General features: G+C 48.8%; 2 protein-coding genes across 6 annotated transcripts in view; one reads left to right on the forward strand and one right to left on the reverse strand.

The window, feature by feature from the left end:
• The window catches only part of LOC134936775 (STE20-like serine/threonine-protein kinase), an 86,059-nt gene extending 84,616 nt beyond the window's left edge, over positions 1-1,443 (forward strand). The window contains exons 17-18 of the mRNA XM_063932019.1: positions 1,034-1,147; positions 1,238-1,443. Coding sequence (XP_063788089.1) covers positions 1,034-1,147; positions 1,238-1,354 — 231 coding nt within the window. The 3' untranslated portion in view covers positions 1,355-1,443. The remainder of the gene's footprint in view (positions 1-1,033; positions 1,148-1,237) is intronic.
• Positions 1,439-23,286, reverse strand: part of NCAPH (non-SMC condensin I complex subunit H) — a 113,088-nt gene continuing 91,240 nt past the window's right edge. For all 5 annotated transcript variants that reach the window (XM_063932023.1, XM_063932022.1, XM_063932021.1 and 2 more), the window contains 3 exons: positions 19,231-19,313; positions 19,079-19,154; positions 1,439-1,745 (listed from right to left, as the gene is read on the reverse strand). In XM_063932023.1, coding sequence (XP_063788093.1) covers positions 1,686-1,745; positions 19,079-19,154; positions 19,231-19,313 — 219 coding nt within the window. In that variant the 3' untranslated portion in view covers positions 1,439-1,685. The remainder of the gene's footprint in view (positions 1,746-19,078; positions 19,155-19,230; positions 19,314-23,286) is intronic.

The raw sequence follows: 23,286 nt of genomic DNA on the forward strand, positions 1-23,286 counted from the left end.
AATGGCGCTGTGTTACCGCTCTTCACAGGATTATACTGGCCTTCAGATTGATGCTGGCTGAAATCCGGGGACCCCGACAGGCTGTGTGACCAGTGTAGGGTATAGGCGCTGGCTCAGGGCGCCCCTCTATGTACCAGTGAGCCTCCGGAGTGCAGTTAATACTGCACTCCTACCCTGATGCCGCCATCTTCACACCGGCCCCCCGCTTGCTAGGGGGGTCGGTGACTCACTCGCCACAATCTTCAGCTCTGTAAGTGAGTGGCGGCATGCTGCTGGGGTGAGCGATCCCCTGCGGCAGGGAACGATCTATTTCCTCTGGAGCTCAGTGTCCAGTCAGCGGAGACAGTGGCTCAGACCCCGCAGGGCGGACACTGCTCCCCCCCTCAGTCCCTCGATGCAGGGAGGCTGTTGCCAGCAGCCTCCCTGTAAAATAATAAACTCTAAAACTAAACTTAACTAAGGAAACTTAAGGAGGAGCCAGCCCACACGCTCAAACTCTTAAAGTGCCAATGGCTCCTGGTGGACCAGTCTATACCCCCATGGTACTAATGTGGACCCCAGCATCCTCTAGGACGCAAGAGAAAATACAATATTGCAGTTCCTCCAATGTATCCAGCAGTCGTGTGATCTGACTATGCGGCTACCAATAGTGCATTCTAGGATAATCTGTAGTCTGCAAATCAGTCTTACTTAGTAGAGGGACCCCTGCAGTCTGCTCATGTTACTCAGAGGCAGCCTTTATCATACAAACAGGATCGAGCATAACCTCCCCAAACTGCTAGGGACTTCTTGGAACACATGTAATATCCTATAAAATAAAAGGTTAACACTACTTCTCACTTCTATGTTTTACGCGCCAGTGGCCACTAGATGGCGCCTGATGGAGCAATTCAAGTTCTCCGTTCAGGCACACACAGCTGCCGGCATTACTGTTATGTTGTTTTGGCACTTAGACTAATTTAATATATAATTCATTGAATTAGACCTTCTTTTTGCCTATTCTCATTCATGAATTGTTTTCTTCCATAAATAGGAAGAAAAAATGCGGATTTTGCAAGAGCAGGAAACAAAAAAGTTACAAAGACTGGATGCAGAGCACAGTATGGAGTCAGAGCAGTGGCGGGAACGTCTACGACTTAGTAAAGAGGTATCTGGCCCACGTACATCCCTTTCACACTTCTCAAACAACCAGTCCCACTATGCTTCCCTCTACTGATGCTACTCGCGTTCCTTTCAGAACCTGGACACAGAGTTTGCCTTCAGACAGCAGCAGATCTCAGAGCCTGGAAAGCAGCCATACAAGGAATCAGACAGGAGAACCTCCTGGCTTTTCCTTCCTGACAGCCAGCGATGAAGCCAGAATACGGCCAAAACACTCGTACAATCCCCTCAACGCAAATGTATTTGTTGTAATGAAATATTAAACCCACACTTTGGATTTTGGCTGACATTTTATTTTGTTTTTAATAGGTAGAGATGTGTGAGAATAATAATGAAAAAGAAAATCAAAATGAAAAAGTAAAATTTCACATAAATACATTATTTACAAATTCATCTTGCTGTAAACCCACAGTAACAGATCCTGACAGGAGAAAGTTCTTAAAGTATCCAGATTTCCATATTTATTTTATGCCAGATTTATTCCCCAGGGTGTCAGGCAGCACAGCTTCACTCTGGTTTCCAGGTCAGTCTTCTTGCATTATCAACACATCAGACAGATCTTCCACTTCTTGTAGCTTTAAATTCTAGAAAAGAGGTGAGGGGAAATAAGGAGATTTATGGTAGACTGCGAGGTACAATGGGTTCCACAGGGAAACTTCGGGGTGTAGAGTTGGATCTTGATCCAGAGGCACCAACAGGCTAAAGCTTTGACTGTTCCCAGGATGCATTGCATGGCCTCCTCTATAACCCCGCCTCCGGGCACTGGAGCTTAGTTTCGTTAACCAGTCCAATGCAGTAGCAGATAAAAGAGAAGGCATATGTTAGTCACATAGAACCACATTCTCACGACAGGAGAAGGCACCAACGGCTAATGCCATACAAACCCAAAGAAGCTAAGTGCGTCAGGGTGGGCGCCCTGTGGAACCCAGTGTACCTCGCAGAAAGGGATTTAACCATGGTAAGTCTACCATAAATCTCCTTTTCTGCAGCGGGGTACAGTGTTCCATAGGGAAACATCGGGGATGTCCTAAAGCAGTTCCTCATGGGAGGGAACGCACCGTAGCGGGTACAAAAACCCGGCGTCCAAAGGAAGAATCCTGGGAGGTGGAAGTATCAAAGGCATAGGACCTAATTAACGTATTTACTGAGGACCACGTAGCAGCCTTGCACAATTGTTCAGCAGACTCGCGACGGCGGGCCGCCCAAGAAGGTCCAACAGAACAAGTAGAATGGGCTTTAATAGCAGCAAGAGCCGGAAGACCAGCCTGTACAATCACCATTCTAATCCATCTGGCCAAGGTTTGCTTATTCGCAGGCCAGCCACGTTTGTGAAAACCAAAAAGTACGAAAAGGGTATCTGACCTCCTGAGAGAGGCAGTCATCTCCACATTAATACCCATACCACATCCAAAGACCACTCTTTGGAGGACAAACCAGAAAAGATAAAAGCCGGAACCACAATCTCTTGGTTAAGATGGAAAGATGACACCACCTTCGGTAGATAACCAGGAAGAGTTCTAAGAACTGCCCAGTCACGGTGAAAAATCAGAAAGGGTGGATGACAGGACAAGGCGCCTAAATCCGACACCCTCTTAGCAGAGGCAATAGCCAGAAGAAAGACGACCTTAAGCGCAAGCCATTTAAGGTCTACTGACTCAAGAGGTTCAAATGGAGACTCTTGCAGGGCAGCGAGTACAACAGACAGATCCCATGGAGCCACAAGAGGGACATAGGGTGTTTTACGGATTCAGCCTCCCTGAGTGAAAATATGAACATCAGGAATAGACGCAATTTTCCTCTGAAACCACACCGACAAGGCAGATATATGAACCTTGGGGGTGGCCAGACGAAGGCCCAAGTCCAGACCTTGTTGCAGAAAAGCCAAAAGTCTGGGAGTTCTGAATTTGAATGCGTCATAATTCTTAGCAGCACACCAGGTGAAGTAAGAATTCCAGACCCTATAATAAATCCGTGCAGAAGCCGGTTTGGATAACCGCCTCGGAGAATCCTCTGGCCCTTAGGAGTGATGCCTCAAGAGCCACGCCATCAAAGCCAGTCTGGCCAGGTCTGGGTAGACACAAGGGCCCTGAATGAGGAGGTCTGGGCGCACAGGAAGTAGAAGAGGACGCTCTATCGATAGACCCTGCAGGTCTGAGAACCAATGCCGTCTGGGCCACGCTGGAGCGACTAGAACTAGTATTCCTCCTTCTTGCTTGAACTTCCGTAGTACTCTGGGCAGGAGAGACACTGGAGGGAACACGTAGGGCAGCTGAAACTTCCATGGAATTGCCAGTGCATCCACGAACGCTGCTTGAGGATCCCTTGTTCTTGATCCGTAGACCTGAACTTTGTGATTGTGTCGAGACGCCATCAGGTCTACATCTGGTAGGCCCCACTTGTCCACTAGGAGTTGAAAGACTTCTTGATGAAGACTCCACTCTCCGGCGTGCACGTCCTGACTGAGGAAATCCGCTTCCCAGTTGAGGACTCCCAGAATGAACACTGCCGATATTGCTGGCAGATGGCGTTCCGCCCAACGAAGGATTTTCGACACTTCCAACATTGCCATGCGGCTTTGAGTGCTGCCTTGATAGTTTATGTATGCTACCATGGTGGCGTTGTATGTCCGTACTTGAACAGGCCTGTTCTGTATCAGAGGCAGGGCAAGAGTCAAAGCATTGAACACTGTCCGCAATTCCAGAATGTTTATCGGGAGGATAGACTCCTCCTTGGTCCACCGACCCTGGAGAGTGTGTTGCTCTAGCACCACGCCCCAACCCCGCAGACTGGCGTCTGTAGTCAGTCAGACCCAGTTGGGAATCCAGAAGGGACGTCCCCTGCTCAACTGTTGGTCCTGTAGCCACCAGCCCAGGGACATACGAACCTCCGAAGTCAAGGATATCATCTGAGACCTGATCCGATGAGGCAGACCATCCCACTTGGAAAGAATCAACCGCTGCAGAGGGCGGGAATGAAATTGAGCATACTCCACCATGTCGAAAGCCGAAACCATGAGGCCCAGTACTTGTATCACCGAGTGTATCGACACCCTTGGGCGAGAGAGGAAGTATCTGATTCTGTCCTGAAGTTTTAGGACTTTCTCTTGAGACAGAAACAGTATTTGACTGTGTGTCTCCAGCCGTGCCCCCATGTGCACCATGTTCCGAGCAGGAACCAGCGAGGACTCCTTCTAGTTGATGAGCCACCCGTGGGCTTGTAGAAATTTGACCGTGATGTACGGATGACTGAGAACATCTTTGGAGTTCGCCAGGATTAGCAAGTCGTCCAGATACGGCAGGATCCAGATTTCCTGATGGTGGTGAAGGGCCGTCATGACGGCCATGACCTTGGTGAAGATCCGAGGGGCCGGGGCCAGTCCAAACGGCAGAACCTGGAATTGATAGTGTAGGTTGCCAATAGCAAACCAAAGATACTGCTGATGCGATATGGCAATATAGTTATATGCAGGTAAGCATCCTGTATGTCCAGGAATACCATATAGAATTTGTACACTCACAAATTTGTTCAGTGATTTGAGGTTGAGTATAGGCCGGAAAGACCCAATGGGTTTTGGGACTAGAAACAGGGTCGAATAGTATCCCCTGCCTCTCTGGGACAGAGGTACCGGCACCACCACACCTGTATCCAGGAGGGATCGCACAACCAGGTGTAGAGCTTGCGCTTTCAACAGATCCGAAGGGATAACCGTTGTGCAGAACTGGCGAGGGGGACGTCTCCTGAAAGAGACTTTGTACCCGTGAGAGACAACTTCTCGCACCCAGGCGCCTGAAGTGGTCCTTAACCAGACCTGGGCGAATTGTAGAAGTTGGCCTCCCACCCTGGGATCCTCCAGGAGGAGGCCCGGCCCGCCATGCAGCTGGCTTGTCTTGTTTGGAAGCAGGCTGACGGGCAACCCAGGATTGTTTAGGTTTGGGCTTGGTGGTTTTGGAAGCATGAGCCTGTCTCGGGTACGCCTGACCCTTTGCTTTCCCTGGAGGCCGAAAGGAACGAAAAGTGGTGCTCTTTGCCTTCGGTGCAGAAGGATTAGTATTCGGGAGAAATGCAGTCTTAGCGGCTGCTAAATCAGTCACAATCTTATTAAGATCTTCCGCAAACAGTATGTCTCCCTTAAAAGGGAGTACCTCCAAAGTCTTCTTGGAGTCCAGATCCACCTTCCATGACCTCAACCACAGAATATGGTGAGCCAAGATGGATGTATAACGCCTTAGCCGCCATTACCCCTACTCGGAGGATGCCTCATGAATATAATGGGAGGCTGTGGCAATATGAGATAGATATTGTCTGGCAGTATCAGTGATATCCTGAGGTAGCTCTTCCTCAATAGCCTGAACCCATGTTTCTATACCTTTTGCGGCCCAAGAGGCTGCTAAGGTGGGTCGATGTAACCCACCTGTAAGGGAGTAAATAGACTTCAGGCATCCCTCCACATGCTTCTCTGTCGTTTCCTTCAATGAAGAGACAGTGGTGACAGGCAGAGTAGATGACACCACAAGCCGGGTGACATGGGCATCCACCAGAGGTGAATTTTCACACTTGTTACACAACTCAGCAAGGAGAGGATAACGAGCTAGCAACTTTTTAGACAGGGAGAATTTCTTTCCTGGAGAAGACCAGGGTTCCCGACGTATATCAACTAAGTGGTCATAATGTGGTAAAACTACCATAGTCACCTTCTGACGTTTAAATTGATCAGGTTCCTTAGACGCAGTAGTGGGATCTACCTCATCAATTTGCAGAATCAGCTTAATAGCCTCCACTAGGTCAGGGACATCAACCTGAGCTGTAGATTTCTCATCAGAAGCAACTGTATCAGTGTCTGACGGATCAGTATACTCCCCATCCTCATAAAAAGTAACATCTGAAATATTAGTGGATTGCGAGGAGGAAGCAGCCCACTTAGACAACCCCTTGGTCCCAGAGGGACTAAGCAAAGATTGATTCAATTGTTGAATATGGAGAGATAGCGTATCCGCCCAGGGCGGATTAACCACAGGAACATCATGTGGCTGCAATGGCACAGGAGGTCCCATAGGGGGCGTAAGGCGTGTGACTAGTGTATTAAACATAGTCGAAAAAGCTGCCCAAGAGGGGTTCCTCATTGGCCACCGAAACAGCGGGCTGACTAGGAGATGTACTACATCCAGTACAGAGACCATCAGTCAAAACTTCCCCTTCAGGCAAATCCTTGGTGCAAGCACTGCATGATGCAGGAGCGTCCGCGGATTTCCTGCCCTTTGTTGCAGAAATGATTTAAAAAATGCAGCCGCAGAGCATAACAGTACAATCTCGCCAGGCAAATACAATACCTGCAAATAACCCCCTGATTTATGTGTTCAGTAAATACAGGACACAAACAGAGAATTAAAGCGGTATGAGGTGACTAAAATACACAGTAAAACACACTAAACATCATATACTGCATAGTACTAACTATATGAGACCCTGACGCACCTAGCCCTCCCAAAGGTACAGAATACAGTGATAGCAATAGGTGGGATACACTGAAAGTGAAATCCACACAGCAGATGCAGGCACACTCAGTCACAGTGACCATGCAGAAATTATTTCAGACAAACAATAAAACTGCACTGGACTAGTAAAAATACATAGACATATATATAACAGTGCACAGTCAGATACTGGATGTATATATCAGAATACTTGTACTAATTATTCAGGTAGAAGGACACTTGTACTTAACTAACACTGTCTAAAATTACATGTAGAATACTTAAGTGACTGTAAATGCACAACACTGAGCAAGCAGGCGGATTTACCGAGGAGACATTGCCCTGCAGTCCCAGAGACCAGCCGCAGCTACTTGTGAAAAGATGGCGCTCAAATCTCTGTCAGGGAGTGAGGGAGAGTGAGAAGCAGCTCCAGGGCGGGAACACCAGCAGTAGATGGCGCCCGGAGCTGGGGGAGGGGCTACAGGTCAAGCGCCTTATCCCCTATGCTGGTCCTCACCACCGGTACTATGGAGCCTTATTAAAATAAGAATTTACTTACCGATAATTCTATTTCTCGGAGTCCGTAGTGGATGCTGGGGTTCCTGAAAGGACCATGGGGAATAGCGGCTCCGCAGGAGACAGGGCACAAAAAGTAAAGCTTTAGGATCAGGTGGTGTGCACTGGCTCCTCCCCCTATGACCCTCCTCCAAGCCTCAGTTAGGATACTGTGCCCGGACGAGCGTACACAATAAGGAAGGATTTTGAATCCCGGGTAAGACTCATACCAGCCACACCAATCACACTGTACAACCTGTGATCTGAACCCAGTTAACAGTATGATAACAGCGGAGCCTCTGAAAAGATGGCTCACAACAATAATAACCCGATTTTTGTAACTATGTACAAGTATTGCAGATAATCCGCACTTGGGATGGGCGCCCAGCATCCACTACGGACTCCGAGAAATAGAATTATCGGTAAGTAAATTCTTATTTTCTCTATCGTCCTAGTGGATGCTGGGGTTCCTGAAAGGACCATGGGGATTATACCAAAGCTCCCAAACGGGCGGGAGAGTGCGGATGACTCTGCAGCACCGAATGAGAGAACTCCAGGTCCTCCTTAGCCAGGGTATCAAATTTGTAGAATTTAGCAAACGTGTTTGCCCCTGACCAAGTAGCTGCTCGGCAAAGTTGTAAAGCCGAGACCCCTCGGGCAGCCGCCCAAGATGAGCCCACCTTCCTTTTGGAATGGGCATTTACAGATTTTGGCTGTGGCAGGCCTGCCACAGAATGTGCAAGCTGAATTGTACTACAAATCCAACGAGCAATAGTCTGCTTAGAAGCAGGAGCACCCAGCTTTTTGGGTGCCTACAATATAAACAGCAAGTCAGACTTTCTGACTCCAGCCGTCCTGGAATTATATATATATATATATATTTTCAGGGCCCTGACAACGTCTAGCAACTTGGAGTCCTCCAAGTCCCTAGTAGCCGCAGGCACCACAATAGGTTGTTTCAGGTGAAACGCTGACACCACCTTAGGAAGAAACTGGGGACGAGTCCGCAGTTCTGCCCTGTCCGAATGGAAAATCAAATATGGGCTTTTGTAAGACAAAACCGCCAATTTTGAGAATCGCCTGGCCGAGGCCAGGGCCAACAGCATGGTCACTTTCCATGTGAGATATTTCAAATCCACAGATTTGAGTGGTTCAAACCAATATGATTTGAGGAATCCCAACACTACGTTGAGATCCCACGGTGCCACTGGAGGCACACAAGGGCTGTATATGCAATACTCCCTTGACAACGTCTGGACTTAAGGAACTGAAGCCAATTCTTTCTGGAAGAAAATCTATAGGGCCGAAACTTGAACCTTAATGGACCCCAATTTGAGGCTCATAGACACTCCTGTTTGCAGGAAGTGCAGAAATCGACCTAGTTGAAATTTTTTCATGGGGCCCTCCTGGCCTCACCCACGCAACATATTTTTACCACATGTGGTGATAACGTTGTGCGGTCACCTCCTTCCTGGCTTTGACCAGGGTAGGTATGACCTCTTCCGGAATGCCTTTTCCCTTAGGATCCGGCGTTCAAACCGCCATGCCGTCAAACGCAGTCGCGGTAAGTCTTGGAACAGACAAGGTCCCTGCTGGAGCAGGTCCTTTCTTAAAGGCCGATGCCACGGTTCCTCTTGGAACAGACATGGTACTTGCTGAAAGCAAATCCCTTCTTAGCTCCCGAGGCCATTAGTCCTCTGTGAGCATCTCTTGAAGTTCCGGTTACCAAGTCCCTCTTGGCCAATCCGGAGCCACGAGTATAGTTCTTACTCCTCTATGTCTTATAATTCTCAATACCTTGGTTATGAGAAGCAGAGAAGGGAACACATACACCGACTGTTACACCCACGGTGTTACCAGGACGTCCACAGCTATCGCTTGAAGGTCTCGTGACCTGGCGCAATACCTGTCCCATTTTTTTGTTTGGGCGGGACGCCATCATGTCCACCTTTGGTCTTTCCCAACGGTTCACAATCATGCGGAAAACTTCCCGATGAAGTTCCCACTCTCCCGGGTGGAGGTCGTGCCTGCTGAGGAAGTCTGCTTCCCAGTCATCCACTCCCGGAATGAACACTGCTGACAGTGCTATCACATGATTTTCCGCCTAGCGAAAAATCCTTGCAGTTTTGTCACTGCCCTCCTGCTTCTTGTGCCGCCCTTTCTGTTTACGTGGGCGACTGCCGTGATGTTATCCCACTGGATCAATACCGGCTGACCTTGAAGCAGAGGTCTTGCTAAGCTTAGAGCATTATAAATTTGTTCTTAGCTCCAGTATATTTATGTGGAGAGAATTCTCCAGACTTGATCACACTCCTTGTGTGACTGCTCCCCAGCCTCTCAGGCTGGCCTCCGTGGTCACGAGCATCCAATCCTGAATGCCGAATCTGCGGCCCTCTAGAAGATGAGCACTCTGTAATCACCACAGGAGAGACACCCTTGTCCTTGGATATAGGGTTATCCGCTGATGCATCTGAAGATGCGATCCGGACCATTTGTCCAGCAGATCCCACTGAAGAGTTCTTGCGTGAAATCTGCCGAATGGAAGCGCTTCGTAATAAGCCACCATTTTTACCAGGACTCTTGTGCAATGATGCACTGACACTTTTCCTGGTTTTAGGAGGATCCCGATTAGCTCGGATAACTCCCTGGCTTTCTCCTCTGGGAGAAACACCTTTTCCTGGACTGTGTCCAGAATCATCCCTAGGACCAGCAGACGTGTCGTCGGAACAACTGCGGTTTTGGAATATTTAGAATCCACCCGTGCTGTCGTAGAACTACTTGAGATAGTGCTACTCCGACCTCCAACTGTTCTCTGGACCTTGTTCTTATCAGGAGGTCGTCCATTTTCTTTGAAGATGAATCCTCCTTTCGGTCATTACCTTGGTAAGGACCCGGGGTGCCTTGGACAATCCAACGGCATCGTCTTGAAACTGATAGTGACAGTTCTGTACCACGAACCTGAGGTACCCTTGGTGAGAAAAGGCAAATTTTGGGACATGGAGGTAAGCATCCCTGATGTCCCGGGACACCATATAGTCCCCTTGTTCTTTGCTATCACTGCTCTGAGTGACTCCATCTGGATTTGAACCCTTGTAAGTGTTCAAATTTTTCAGATTTAGAATAGGTCTCACCTAGCCTTCAGTACCACCATATAGTGTGGAGTAATACCCCTTTCCTTGTTGTCGGAGGGGTAAATTTATTATCACCTGCTGGGAATACAGCTTGTGAATTGTTTTCAATACTGCCTCCCTGTCGGAGGGAGACATTGGTACAGCAGACTACAGGAACCTGCGAGGGGGGAAACCTCTCGACATTCCAATCTGTACCCCTTGGATACTACTTGTAGGATCCAGGGGTCCTGTACGGTCCCAGCGTCATGCTGAGAACTTGGTAGAAGCGGTGGAGGGCTTCTGTTCCTGGGAATGGGCTGCCTGCTGCAGTCTTCTTCCCTTTCCTCTATCCCTGGGCAGATATGACTCTTATAGGGACGAAAGGACTGAGGCTGAAAAGACGGTGTCTTTTTCTGCAGAGATGTGACTTAGGGTAAAAAACGGTGGATTTTCCAGCAGTTGCCCTGGCCACCAGGTCCCATGGACCGACCCCAAATAACTCCTCCCCTTTATACGGCAATACATCTTTGTGCCGTTTGGAATCTGCATCACCTGACCACTGTCGTGTCCATAAACATCTTCTTGCAGATATGGACATCGCATTTACTCTTGATGCCAGAGTGCAAATATCCCTCTGCGCATCTCGCATATATAGAAATGCATCCTTTAAATGCTCTATAGTCAATAAAATACTGTCCCTGTCAAAGGTATCAATATTTTTAGTCAGGGAATCCGACCAAGCCACCTCAGCTCTGCACATCCAGGCTGAGGCGATCGCTGGTCGTAGTATAACACCAGCATGTGTGTGTATACTTTTTAGGATATTTTTCAGCCTCCTATCAGCTGGCTCCTTAAGTACGGCCCTATCCGTAGATGGTACCGCCACTTGTTCTGATAAGCGTGTGAGCGCCTTATCCACCCTGAGGGGTGTTTCCCACCGCGCCTTAACTTCTGGCGGGAAAGGGTATACCGCCAATAATTTTCTATCGGGGGAAACCCACGCATCATCACACACTTCATTTAATTTATCTGATTCAGGAAAAAATAAGATTTTACTTACCGATAAATCTATTTCTCGGAGTCCGTAGTGGATGCTGGGGTTCCTGAAAGGACCATGGGGAATAGCGGCTCCGCAGGAGACAGGGCACAAAAAGTAAAGCTTTTCCGATCAGGTGGTGTGCACTGGCTCCTCCCCCTATGACCCTCCTCCAGACTCCAGTTAGGTACTGTGCCCGGACGAGCGTACACAATAAGGGAGGATTTTGAATCCCGGGTAAGACTCATACCAGCCACACCAATCACACCGTACAACTTGTGATCTAAACCCAGTTAACAGTATGATAACAGCGGAGCCTCTGAAAGATGGCTTCCTTCAACAATAACCCGAATTAGTTAACAATAACTATGTACAACTTATGCAGATAATCCGCACTTGGGATGGGCGCCCAGCATCCACTACGGACTCCGAGAAATAGATTTATCGGTAAGTAAAATCTTATTTTCTCTATCGTCCTAGTGGATGCTGGGGTTCCTGAAAGGACCATGGGGATTATACCAAAGCTCCCAAACGGGCGGGAGAGTGCGGATGACTCTGCAGCACCGAATGAGAGAACTCCAGGTCCTCCTTAGCCAGAGTATCAAATTTGTAAAATTTTACAAACGTGTTCTCCCCTGACCACGTAGCTGCTCGGCAAAGTTGTAATGCCGAGACCCCTCGGGCAGCCGCCCAAGATGAGCCCACCTTCCTTGTGGAGTGGGCCTTTACAGATTTAGGCTGTGGCAAGCCTGCCACAGAATGTGCAAGTTGGATTGTGCTACAGATCCAACGAGCAATCGTCTGTTTAGACGCAGGAGCACCCATCTTGTTGGGTGCATACAATATAAACAACGAGTCAGATTTTCTGACTCCAGCTGTCCTTGCAATATATATTTTTAATGCTCTGACAACGTCCAGTAACTTGGAGTCCTCCAAGTCACTTGTAGCCGCAGGCACTACAATAGGCTGGTTCAGATGAAATGCTGACACCACCTTAGGGAGAAAATGCGGACGAGTCCGCAGTTCTGCCCTGTCCGAATGGAAAATCAGATATGGGCTTTTGTAAGATAAAGCTGCCAATTCTGACACTCTCCTGGCAGAAGCCAGGGCTAGAAGCATGGTCACTTTCCATGTGAGATATTTCAAATCCACCTTTTTTAGTGGTTCAAACCAATGAGATTTTAGGAAGTCCAAAACCACATTTAGATCCCACGGTGCCACTGGAGGCACCACAGGAGGCTGTATATGCAGCACTCCCTTAACAAAGGTCTGGACTTCAGGGACTGAAGCCAATTCTTTTTGAAAGAAAATCGACAGGGCCGAAATTTGAACCTTAATAGATCCCAATTTGAGACCCATTGACAATCCTGATTGCAGGAAATGTAGGAATCGACCCAGTTGAAATTCCTCCGTCGGAGCACTCCGATCTTCGCACCACGCAACATATTTTCGCCAAATTCGGTGATAATGTTGCACGGTTACTTCCTTCCTTGCTTTAATCAAAGTAGGAATGACTTCTTCCGGCATGCCTCTTTCCTTTAGGATCCGGCGTTCAACCGCCATGCCGTCAAACGCAGCCGCGGTAAGTCTTGAAACAGACAGGGACCCTGCTGAAGCAAGTCCCTCCTTAGAGGTAGAGGCCACGGATCTTCCGTGATCATCTCTTGAAGTTCCGGGTACCAAGTCCTCCTTGGCCAATCCGGAACCACTAGTATCGTTCTTACGCCTCTTTGCCGTATAATTCTCAATACTTTTGGTATGAGAGGCAGAGGAGGAAACACATACACCGACTGGTACACCCAAGGCGTTACCAGCGCGTCCACAGCTATTGCCTGCGGATCTCTTGACCTGGCGCAATACCTGTCCAGTTTTTTGTTGAGGCGAGACGCCATCATGTCCACCATTGGTCTTTCCCAACGGGTTACCAGCATGTGGAAGACTTCTGGATGAAGTCCCCACTCTCCCGGGTGAAGATCGTGTCTGCTGAGGAAGTCTGCTTCCCAGTTGTCCACTCCCGGGATGAACACTGCTGACAGTGCTATCACATGATTCTCTGCCCAGCGAAGAATCCTTGCAGCTTCTGCCATTGCCCTCCTGCTTCTTGTGCCGCCCTGTCTGTTCACATGGGCGACTGCCGTGATGTTGTCCGACTGGATCAATACCGGTTTTCCCTGAAGCAGAGGTTCTGCCTGGTTTAGAGCATTGTATATTGCTCTTAGTTCCAGAATGTTTATGTGAAGAGACGTTTCCAGGCTCGTCCATACTCCCTGGAAGTTTCTTCCTTGTGTGACTGCTCCCCAGCCTCTCAGGCTGGCGTCCGTGGTCACCAGGATCCAATCCTGTATGCCGAATCTGCGGCCCTCCAATAGATGAGCACTCTGCAACCACCACAGAAGAGACACCCTTGTCCTTGGAGACAGGGTTATCCGTAGGTGCATCTGAAGATGCGACCCTGACCATTTGTCCAACAGATCCCTTTGGAAAATTCTTGCGTGGAATCTGCCGAATGGAATCGCTTCGTAAGAAGCCACCATTTTTCCCAGGACTCTTGTGCATTGATGTACAGACACCTTTCCTGGTTTTAGGAGGTTCCTGACAAGCTCGGATAACTCCTTGGCTTTTTCCTCCGGGAGAAAAACCTTTTTCTGAACCGTGTCCAGAATCATCCCTAGGAACAGCAGACGAGTTGTCGGCATTAACTGGGATTTTGGAATATTCAGAATCCACCCGTGCTGTTTTAGCACTTCTTGAGACAGTGCTAATCCCATCTCTAGCTGTTCTCTGGACCTCGCCCTTATTAGGAGATCGTCCAAGTATGGGATAATTAATACGCCTTTTCTTCGAAGAAGAATCATCATCTCGGCCATTACCTTTGTAAAGATCCGAGGTGCCGTGGACAATCCGAACGGCAGCGTCTGAAACTGATAGTGACAGTTTTGTACAACGAACCTGAGGTACCCCTGGTGTGAGGGGTAAATTGGAACGTGGAGATACGCATCCTTGATGTCCAAGGATACCATAAAGTCCCCCTCTTCCAGGTTCGCTATCACTGCTCTGAGTGACTCCATTTTGAACTTGAACTTCTTTATGTACAGGTTCAAGGACTTCAGATTTAGAATAGGCCTTACCGAGCCATCCGGCTTCGGTACCACAAAAAGAGTGGAATAATACCCCTTCCCTTGTTGCAGAAGAGGTACCTTGACTATCACCTGCTGAGAGTACAGCTTGTGAATGGCTTCCAACACCGTCTCCCTTTCGGAGGGGGACGTTGGTAAAGCAGACCTCAGGAAACGGCGAGGTGGATCTGTCTCTAATTCCAACCTGTATCCCTGAGATATTATCTGCAGGATCCAGGGATCTACTTGCGAGTGAGCCCACTGCGCGCTGTAATTTTTGAGACGACCGCCCACCGTCCCCGAGTCCGCTTGAGAAGCCCCAGCGTCATGCTGAGGCTTTTGTAGAAGCCGGGGAGGGCTTCTGATCCTGGGAAGGAGCTGCGTGTTGCTGTCTCTTCCCTCGACCTTTGCCTCGTGGCAAATATGAATAGCCCTTTGCTCTCTTATTTTTAAAGGAACGAAAGGGCTGCGGTTGAAAAGTCGGTGCCTTTTTCTGTTGGGGAGTGACTTGAGGTAGAAAGGTGGATTTCCCGGCTGTAGCCGTGGCCACCAAATCTGATAGACCGACTCCAAATAACTCCTCCCCCTTATACGGCAAAACTTCCATATGCCGTTTTGAATCCGCATCGCCTGTCCACTGTCGCGTCCATAAAGCTCTTCTGGCCGAAATGGACATAGCACTTACCCGTGATGCCAGTGTGCATATATCCCTCTGTGCATCACGCATATAAAGAAATGCATCCTTTATTTGTTCTAACGACAGTAAAATATTGTCCCTGTCCAGGGTATCAATATTTTCAATCAGGGATTCTGACCAAACTACCCCCGCACTGCCCATCCAGGCAGTTGCTACAGCTGGTCGTAGTATAACACCTGCATGTGTGTATATACTTTTTTGGATATTTTCCATCCTCCTATCTGATGGATCTTTAAGTGCGGCCGTCTCAGGAGAGGGTAACGCCACTTGTTTAGATAAGCGTGTTAGCGCCTTGTCCACCCTAGGAGGTGTTTCCCAGCGCTCCCTAACCTCTGGCGGGAAAGGGTATAATGCCAATAATTTCTTTGAAATTATCAGCTTTTTATCAGGGGCAACCCACGCTTCATTACACACGTCATTTAGTTCTTCTGATTCAGGAAAAACTATAGGTAGTTTTTTCATACCCCACATAATACCCTGTTTAGTGGTACCTGTAGTATCAGCTAAATGTAACGCCTCCTTCATTGCCAAAATCATATAACGTGTGGCCCTACTGGAAAATACGGTTGATTCGTCACCGTCACCACTGGAGTCATCGCCTGTGTCTGGGTCTGTGTCGACCGACTGAGGCAAAGGGCGTTTCACAGCCCCTGACGGTGTTTGAGTCGCCTGGACAGGCACTAATTGATTGTCCGGCCGTCTCATGTCGTCAAACGACTGCTTTAGCGTGTTGACACTATCCCGTAGTTCCATAAATAAAGGCATCCATTCTGGTGTCGACCCCCTAGGAGGTGACATCCCCATATTTGGCAATTGCTCCGCCTCCACACCAATATCGTCCTCATACATGTCGACACACACGTACCGACACACAGCAGACACACAGGGAATGCTCCTAATGAAGACAGGACCCACTAGCCCTTTGGGGAGACAGAGGGAGAGTTTGCCAGCACACACCAAAAGCGCTATATATATATCAGGGATAGCCTTATAATAAGTGCTCCCCTATAGCTGCTTTGTTATATAAAAATATCGCCATAAATTTGCCCCCCCTCTCTGTTTTACCCTGTTTCTGTAGTGCAGTGCAGGGGAGAGACCTGGGAGCCGTCCTGACCAGCGGAGCTGTGAGAGGAAATGGCGCCGTGTGCTGAGGAGATAGGCCCCGCCCCTTTTCCGGCGGGCTCGTCTCCCGCTATTTTGAGAAATCAGGCAGGGGTTAAATATCTCCATATAGCCTCTAGGGCTATATGTGAGGTATTTTTAGCCTTTATAGGTACTCATTTTGCCTCCCAGGGCGCCCCCCTCCCAGCGCCCTGCACCCTCAGTGACTGCCGTGTGAAGTGTGCTGAGAGGAAAATGGCGCACAGCTGCAGTGCTGTGCGCTACCTTTAGAAGACTGCAGGAGTCTTCAGCCGCCGATTCTGGACCTCTTCTGTCTTCAGCATCTGCAAGGGGGCCGGCGGCGCGGCTCCGGTGACCATCCAGGCTGTACCTGTGATCGTCCCTCTGGAGCTTGATGTCCAGTAGCCAAGAAGCCAATCCATCCTGCACGCAGGTGAGTTGACTCCTTCTCCCCTCAGTCCCTCGCTGCAGTGATCCTGTTGCCAGCAGGAATCACTGTAACATAAAAAACCTAGCTAAACTTTCTCTAAGCAGCTCTTTAGGAGAGCCACCTAGATTGCACCCTTCTCGGCCGGGCACAAAAATCTAACTGGAGTCTGGAGGAGGGTCATAGGGGGAGGAGCCAGTGCACACCACCTGATCGGAAAAGCTTTACTTTTTGTGCCCTGTCTCCTGCGGAGCCGCTATTCCCCATGGTCCTTTCAGGAACCCCAGCATCCACTAGGACGATAGAGAAACTACAGGTAGTTTTTTCACCTCACACATAATACCCTTTTTTGTGGTACTTGGAGTATCAGAAATATGTAACACCTCCTTCATTGCCCTTAACGTGTGGCCCTAAAAGAAAATACGTTTGTTTCTTCACCGTCGACACTGAAATCAGTGTCCGTGTCTGGGTCTGTGTCGACCGACTGAGGTAAATGGGCATTTTACAGCCCCTGACGGTGTTTGAGACGCCTGGACAGATACTAATTTGTTCGCCGGCCCTCTCATGTCGTCAACCGGCTTGCAGCGTGTTGACATTGTCACGTAATTTCCATAAATAAGCCATCCATTCCGGTGTCGACTCCCTAGAGAGTGACATCACCATTACAGGCAATTTGCTCCGCCTCCTCACCAACATCGTCCTCATACATGTCGACACACACGTACCGACATATAGCACACACACACAGGGAATGCTCTGATAGAGGACAGGACCCCACTAGCCCCTTGGGGAGACAGAGGGAGAGTTTGCCAGCACACACCAAAGCGCTATATTTTACAGGGATAGCCTTATAATAAGTGCTCCCTTATAGCTGCTTTTATAAAATCACCATTTCGCCCCCCCTCTCTTGATTTAACCCTGTTTCTGTAGTGCAGTGCAGGGGAGAGCCTGGGAGCCTTCCTGACCAGCGGAACTGTGTGAGGAAATGGCGCTGTGTGCGGAGGAGATAGGCCCCGCCCCCTTTTCGGCGGGCTCGTCTCCCGCTTAAAAATGGATTCTGGCAGGGGTTAAATATCTCCATATAGCCCCGGAGGCTATATGTGAGGTATTTTTTGCCAAAAAAAGGATTTTCATTGCTGCCCAGGGCGCCCCCCCCAGCGCCCTGCACCCTCAGTGACTGCCGTGTGAAGTGTGCTGAGAGCAATGGCGCACAGCTGCAGTGCTGTGCGCTACCTTAAGAAGACTGAGGAGTCTTCTGCCGCCGATTCTGGACCTTCTTCCTTTTCAGCATCTGCAAGGGGGCCGGCGGCGAGGCTCCGGTGACCATCCAGGCTGTACCTGTGATCGTCCCTCTGGAGCTAATGTCCAGTAGCCAAAGAAGCCAATCCATCCTGCACGCAGGTGAGTTCACTTCTTCTCCCCTAAGTCCCTCGATGCAGTGATCCTGTTGCCAGCAGGACTCACTGTAAAATAAAAAACCTAAGCTAAACTTTTCTAAGCAGCTCTTTAGGAGAGCCACCTAGATTGCACCCTTCTCGGCCGGGCACAAAAACCTAACTGAGGCTTGGAGGAGGGTCATAGGGGGAGGAGCCAGTGCACACCACCTGATCCTAAAGCTTTACTTTTTGTGCCCTGTCTCCTGCGGAGCCGCTATTCCCCATGGTCCTTTCAGGAACCCCAGCATCCACTAGGACGATAGAGAAAGTGGATTTTTGTGTAATCCGGCCTGTGTTCCCTGCCCTGGTGGATATAGTGGGGTTCCTGCTCTGACACAGTGTCCACGGCAGCGTCGCGGTCCGTCTCCTAAGACCGCGTCCGGAAAGCGATTTCGGCGGGTCCAACCTGGGAGACCCTCTTACCTCCTCCCAAATAAGCAGCCACGCGATCCTGGAAAGCGGAGCACCTCCGCCGCAAGTACCCGGGAACTCAGCCATCGGGATTATGCGGCGCTGCTGGGGAGGTGTTGGAGCCGCAGCACAGCATGTCATTAGGACATAAAAGTGCTGCAGCCCTTGAAGATTCTTCTAACAAAGCTCTTTTTAGGGCTGCCTAGCGTAGTCCCCCTGTTAAGTGACCTGCTCTGCAGGCACCAACTTACAAATCTCCAGTGCCCGGAGGCGGGGTTATAGAGGAGGCCGTGCAATGCATCTTGGGAAGTGTCAAAGCTTTAGCCTGTTGGTGCCTCTGGATCAAGATCCAACTCTACACCCCAATGTTTCCCTGTGGAACACAGTGTACCCCGCTGCAGAAAAGTACAACATCAATACAGTAACCAGTCTGATGACGGCCACTATTGGTAACGGCACAAAATTGCATTGTTGCACCGTGTTATTAAAGAAGCCATGGTAATGGAATAAGATCTGTCACTGATGTGTTTACTAACCTTTTCATTAGCCAGATGCAAAAGACAAGCAAAGGCCAGTGGTACAGAGAGGTTCTGTGCCATTGTGGTGGGTAATCTGTTGATCAGAAGTAATAGGTTACCACATGCTAAGAGCACCCAAATTCATGTTATAAATGACTCTCATCTCATACCTTTTCTGTAGCTCGCGTGTGATACTGCTGAAAACCCGCTCATCCTTAACAACTGCGGTCTCTGCTTCATTTCTGGGCGTTTGCTAGTGATATACACAGTTACAGAGAATGCATCAGCTTTTTGTCTTCCGTGAAAGCACTGAAACTTTATCATGTAAAATTCTGATTTGGGCGATTCTCCATGATGCACGGGGACAGCTACTCAAATTCAAACGACATACTTCTCCAAAATACCAAGATTTTAGTGGGTCTTAAGTTATAGGGTAAGGCATTGCTACTAAGCACTTAAGTTTTCATATAACAATTTCTTAACAGGCCAGTTTAGAAGCGTGTGATGCACGGGACTTTATGTTCACTATCTGGAGAATTACCCATTTGAAGAAATAAGACTGAGGAACCTTGTTACCAAACAAAGCATACAGAATTCTCAGTTATTAATTTTCAGTAGGGTCCTACTTGTGCATCTAATTAATGTGTAAGAGTTTCCCCCTAGAAGTTCACAATGCTCCCCTGCTCAGATATTTGACACAATGGGGTAAATTTACTAAGGCAGGAGTTATTTTTAGAACTGGCGATGTTGCCCATAGCAACCAATCAGATTCTATTATATTCTAGAAACAGCTAGATGAATGTTAAGCAGAATCTGATTGGTTGCTATAGGCAACATCACCAGTTCTAAAAAAAAAAACAACAACAAAAAAACCTCCCACATTAGTAAATTTACCCCTATGCTCTCCTGGCATAGCTGGTCCTTGTTTGCATAGCCACCATTTGAGTTTTGAAAAGAACACTCCAATCTACTATCCAGACACTGCTTTAAACATAGGCAAACTACATTTATTTCTGAAAACGGCGCCTGCACATGATTTAAGAAAATATAGGATTTTAATTACCTACCGGTAAATCCTTTTCTCATAGTCCGTAGAGGATACTGGGGTCCACATTAGTACCATGGGGTATAGACGGGTCCACTAGGAGCAATGGGTACTTTAAGAAATTGATAGTGTGAGCTGGCTCCTCCCTCTATGCCCCTCCTACCAGACTCAGTCTAGAAAACTGTGCCCGAGGAGACGGACATACTTTGAGATGAGAGAAGGATATAAAAGGATATAGTGGCGAGATTCCGAACCAGCACAAACAAACTAGAGGAAAGCCGAGCTAACCAAACCTTAAACCAGGAACAGCAACCGCTGAACCAACAATACTTAACCAAGTAACAGTGCAGGAAGAAGCGAAGTACTGGGCGCCCGTCCAGTATCCTCTATGGACTACGAGAAAAGGATTTACCAGTAGGTAATTAAAATCCTATTTTCTCTTACATCCTAGAGGATACTGGGGTTCACATTAGCACCATGGGGATAAACCAAAGCTCCCAAACCGTGTGGGAGAGAGCCGAGGTTCCTGCAGAACTGATTGGCCTCTGAGGACCTTCAGTTTGGTCAAAGTATCGAACTTGTAAACTTAGCAAACGTGTTCGAACCTGACCAAGTAGCTGCTCGGCAGAGCTGTAAAGCCGAAACACCCCGGGCAGCCGCCCAGGAAGAACCCACCGATCTAGTAGAGTGGGCTTATCAGATTTTGGACACAGCAAACCTGCCGTGGAATAAGCATGCTGGACAGTAAGGCTGATCCAGCGTGCAATTGCCTGCTTGGAAGCAGGACACCCAATTTTATTGGGATCATAGAGAACAAACAGCGGCTCAGATTTTCTGTGACGAGATGTCTGCTTCACATAGATCTTCAAAGCCCTCACAACATCCAAGGACTTTGAAGTAGCAGAGGTGTCGGTAACCACCGGAACCACAATAGGTTGGTTGATATGAAACGCAGACACCACCTTTGGAAGAAATTGCTGACGAGTTCCAAGTTCAGCCCTATCTTCATGAAAAATCAAACAGGGGCTTTTGTGAGACAACGCCCCCATCTCCGACACACGCCTCGCAGAAGCCAAGGCCAACACCGTGACGGCCTACCACGTAAGAAACTTGACGTCAACGTCCTGTAAAGGCTCCAACCATTCCAATTACAAGAACTGCAACACCTTGTTGAGATCTCAAGGTGCCGTAAGAGGCACAAAGGGCGGTTGGATGAGAAGCCAATTGTTTCTGGAAGAAAATGGATAAGGCCGAAATCTGGACTTTTATGGAGCCCAAACTTAGGCCCACATCCACACCTGACTGCAGAAAAAGGAGAAAACGTCCCAGTTGAAATTCCACCGCAGCAAATTTCCTGTACCCACACCAAGAGACATATATTTTCCAAATACGGTGGTAATCTTTAGACGTTACCCCCTTTCTGGCTTGGATCAGGGTTGGAATAGCCCTATCCGGGATCCCTTTCCGGGCTAGAATTTGACGCTCAACCCCCATGCCATCAAACGTAGCCATGGTAAGTCTTGACAGACGAACGGCCCCAGTTGGAGAAGGTCCTCGCGAAGAGGAAGAGGCCACGGGTCCTCTAGGAGCATCTCCAGTATATCCGCATACCAGGCCCTTCCTGGCCAGTCCAGGGCAATGAGAATTGCTTGAACCTTTTCCCTTTTTATTCTTTTGACAATCTTTGGGATCAATGGGAGTGGTGGAAACAAGTACACCATCTGGTAGACCCATAGAGTCACCACAGCGTCCACCGCCACTGCTTGCGGGTCTCTCGACCTGGAACAATACCGCTTGAGCTTCTTGTTGAGACGAGGGGCCATCATGTCGATTTGTGGCATTCCCCACCGACGTGTCAAGCACCCGAACACCTCCGGGTGAATGCCCCACTCTCCTGGGTGAAGGTCGTGTCTGCTGAGGAAGTCTGCTTCCCAGTTGTCTACTCCCGGAATTAAGATCGCGGACAACACCACAGCGTGTCTCTCTGTCCAGAGGAGAATCCTTGTTACCTCTGACATTGCTGCCCTGCGTTCCGCTTTGTCGGTTTACGTACGTTACTGCCGTCACATTGTCCGACTGAACCTGAATGGCTTGATCTTGATGAAGATGTGATGCCTGTAGAAGGGCGTTGTATATGGCATTAGTTCCAGAATATTGATTGGAAGAATGGCTTCCTGACTTGACCATTTTCATTGGAACTGTTCCCCTTGGGTGACTGCTCCCCAACCTCTGAGGCTTGCGTCTGTGGTTAGCAGAATCCAATTTTGAATCCCGAACCTTTGGCCCTTGGTCAGGTGAGAAGTCTGAAGCCACCACAGAAGAGACGGATCCTCTGGTGCATGTGAAGATGCGATCCGGACCATTTGTCCAACAGATCAAGCTGGAAGGGCCTTGCGTGAAATCTTCCGTACTGCAGCGCCTCGTAAGCGGCTACCATCTTTCCCAGAAGGCGAATGCATAAATGCACCATTGTCCGGGTTTGTCTTAGAACATCACGCACCATCGACTGGATCACCAATGCTTTTTCCAACGGAAGGAATACCTTTTGCGCCTCGTAAGCGGCTACCATCTTTCCCAGAAGGCGAATGCATAAATGCACCGATGTCCGGGTTTGTCTTAGAACATCACGCACCATCGACTAGATCACCAATGCTTTTTCCAACGGAAGGAATACCTTCTGCGCCTCCGTATCCAGTATCATCCCCAGGAACGGAAGCCTCGGTGTTGGTTCCAGATGTGATTTTGGTAAGTTCAAAATCCACCCCTGATCCTGGAGTAGTCAGGTTGACTAACAACCTCTCCATGGATGGTGCTTTTAGCAGCAGATCTTCCAGGTACGGTATTATGTTCACTCCATGTTTGCGGAGGAGAAACATCATCTCTGCCATTACCTTGGTGAACACCCTCGGTGCCGTAGAGAGGCCAAATGGCAGGGCCAGGAACTGGTAGTGACAGTCCTGCAATGCAAACCTTAGATAAGCCTGATGAGGCGGCTTAATCGGAATATGAAGGTACGCATCCTTGATATCCAGAGACATCAAGAATTCCCCCTCCTCGAGACCTGAGTTCACCGCTCTCAGAGACTCCATCTTGAACTTGAACACCCGTAAGTACAAGTTCAATGACTTGAGATTTAAAATGGGCCTTACCGAACCGTCCGGTTTCGGAACCACAAACAGGT

This window comes from Pseudophryne corroboree, chromosome 6 (genome assembly GCF_028390025.1).
Source record: "Pseudophryne corroboree isolate aPseCor3 chromosome 6, aPseCor3.hap2, whole genome shotgun sequence".
Lineage (NCBI taxonomy): Eukaryota > Metazoa > Chordata > Amphibia > Anura > Myobatrachidae > Pseudophryne > Pseudophryne corroboree.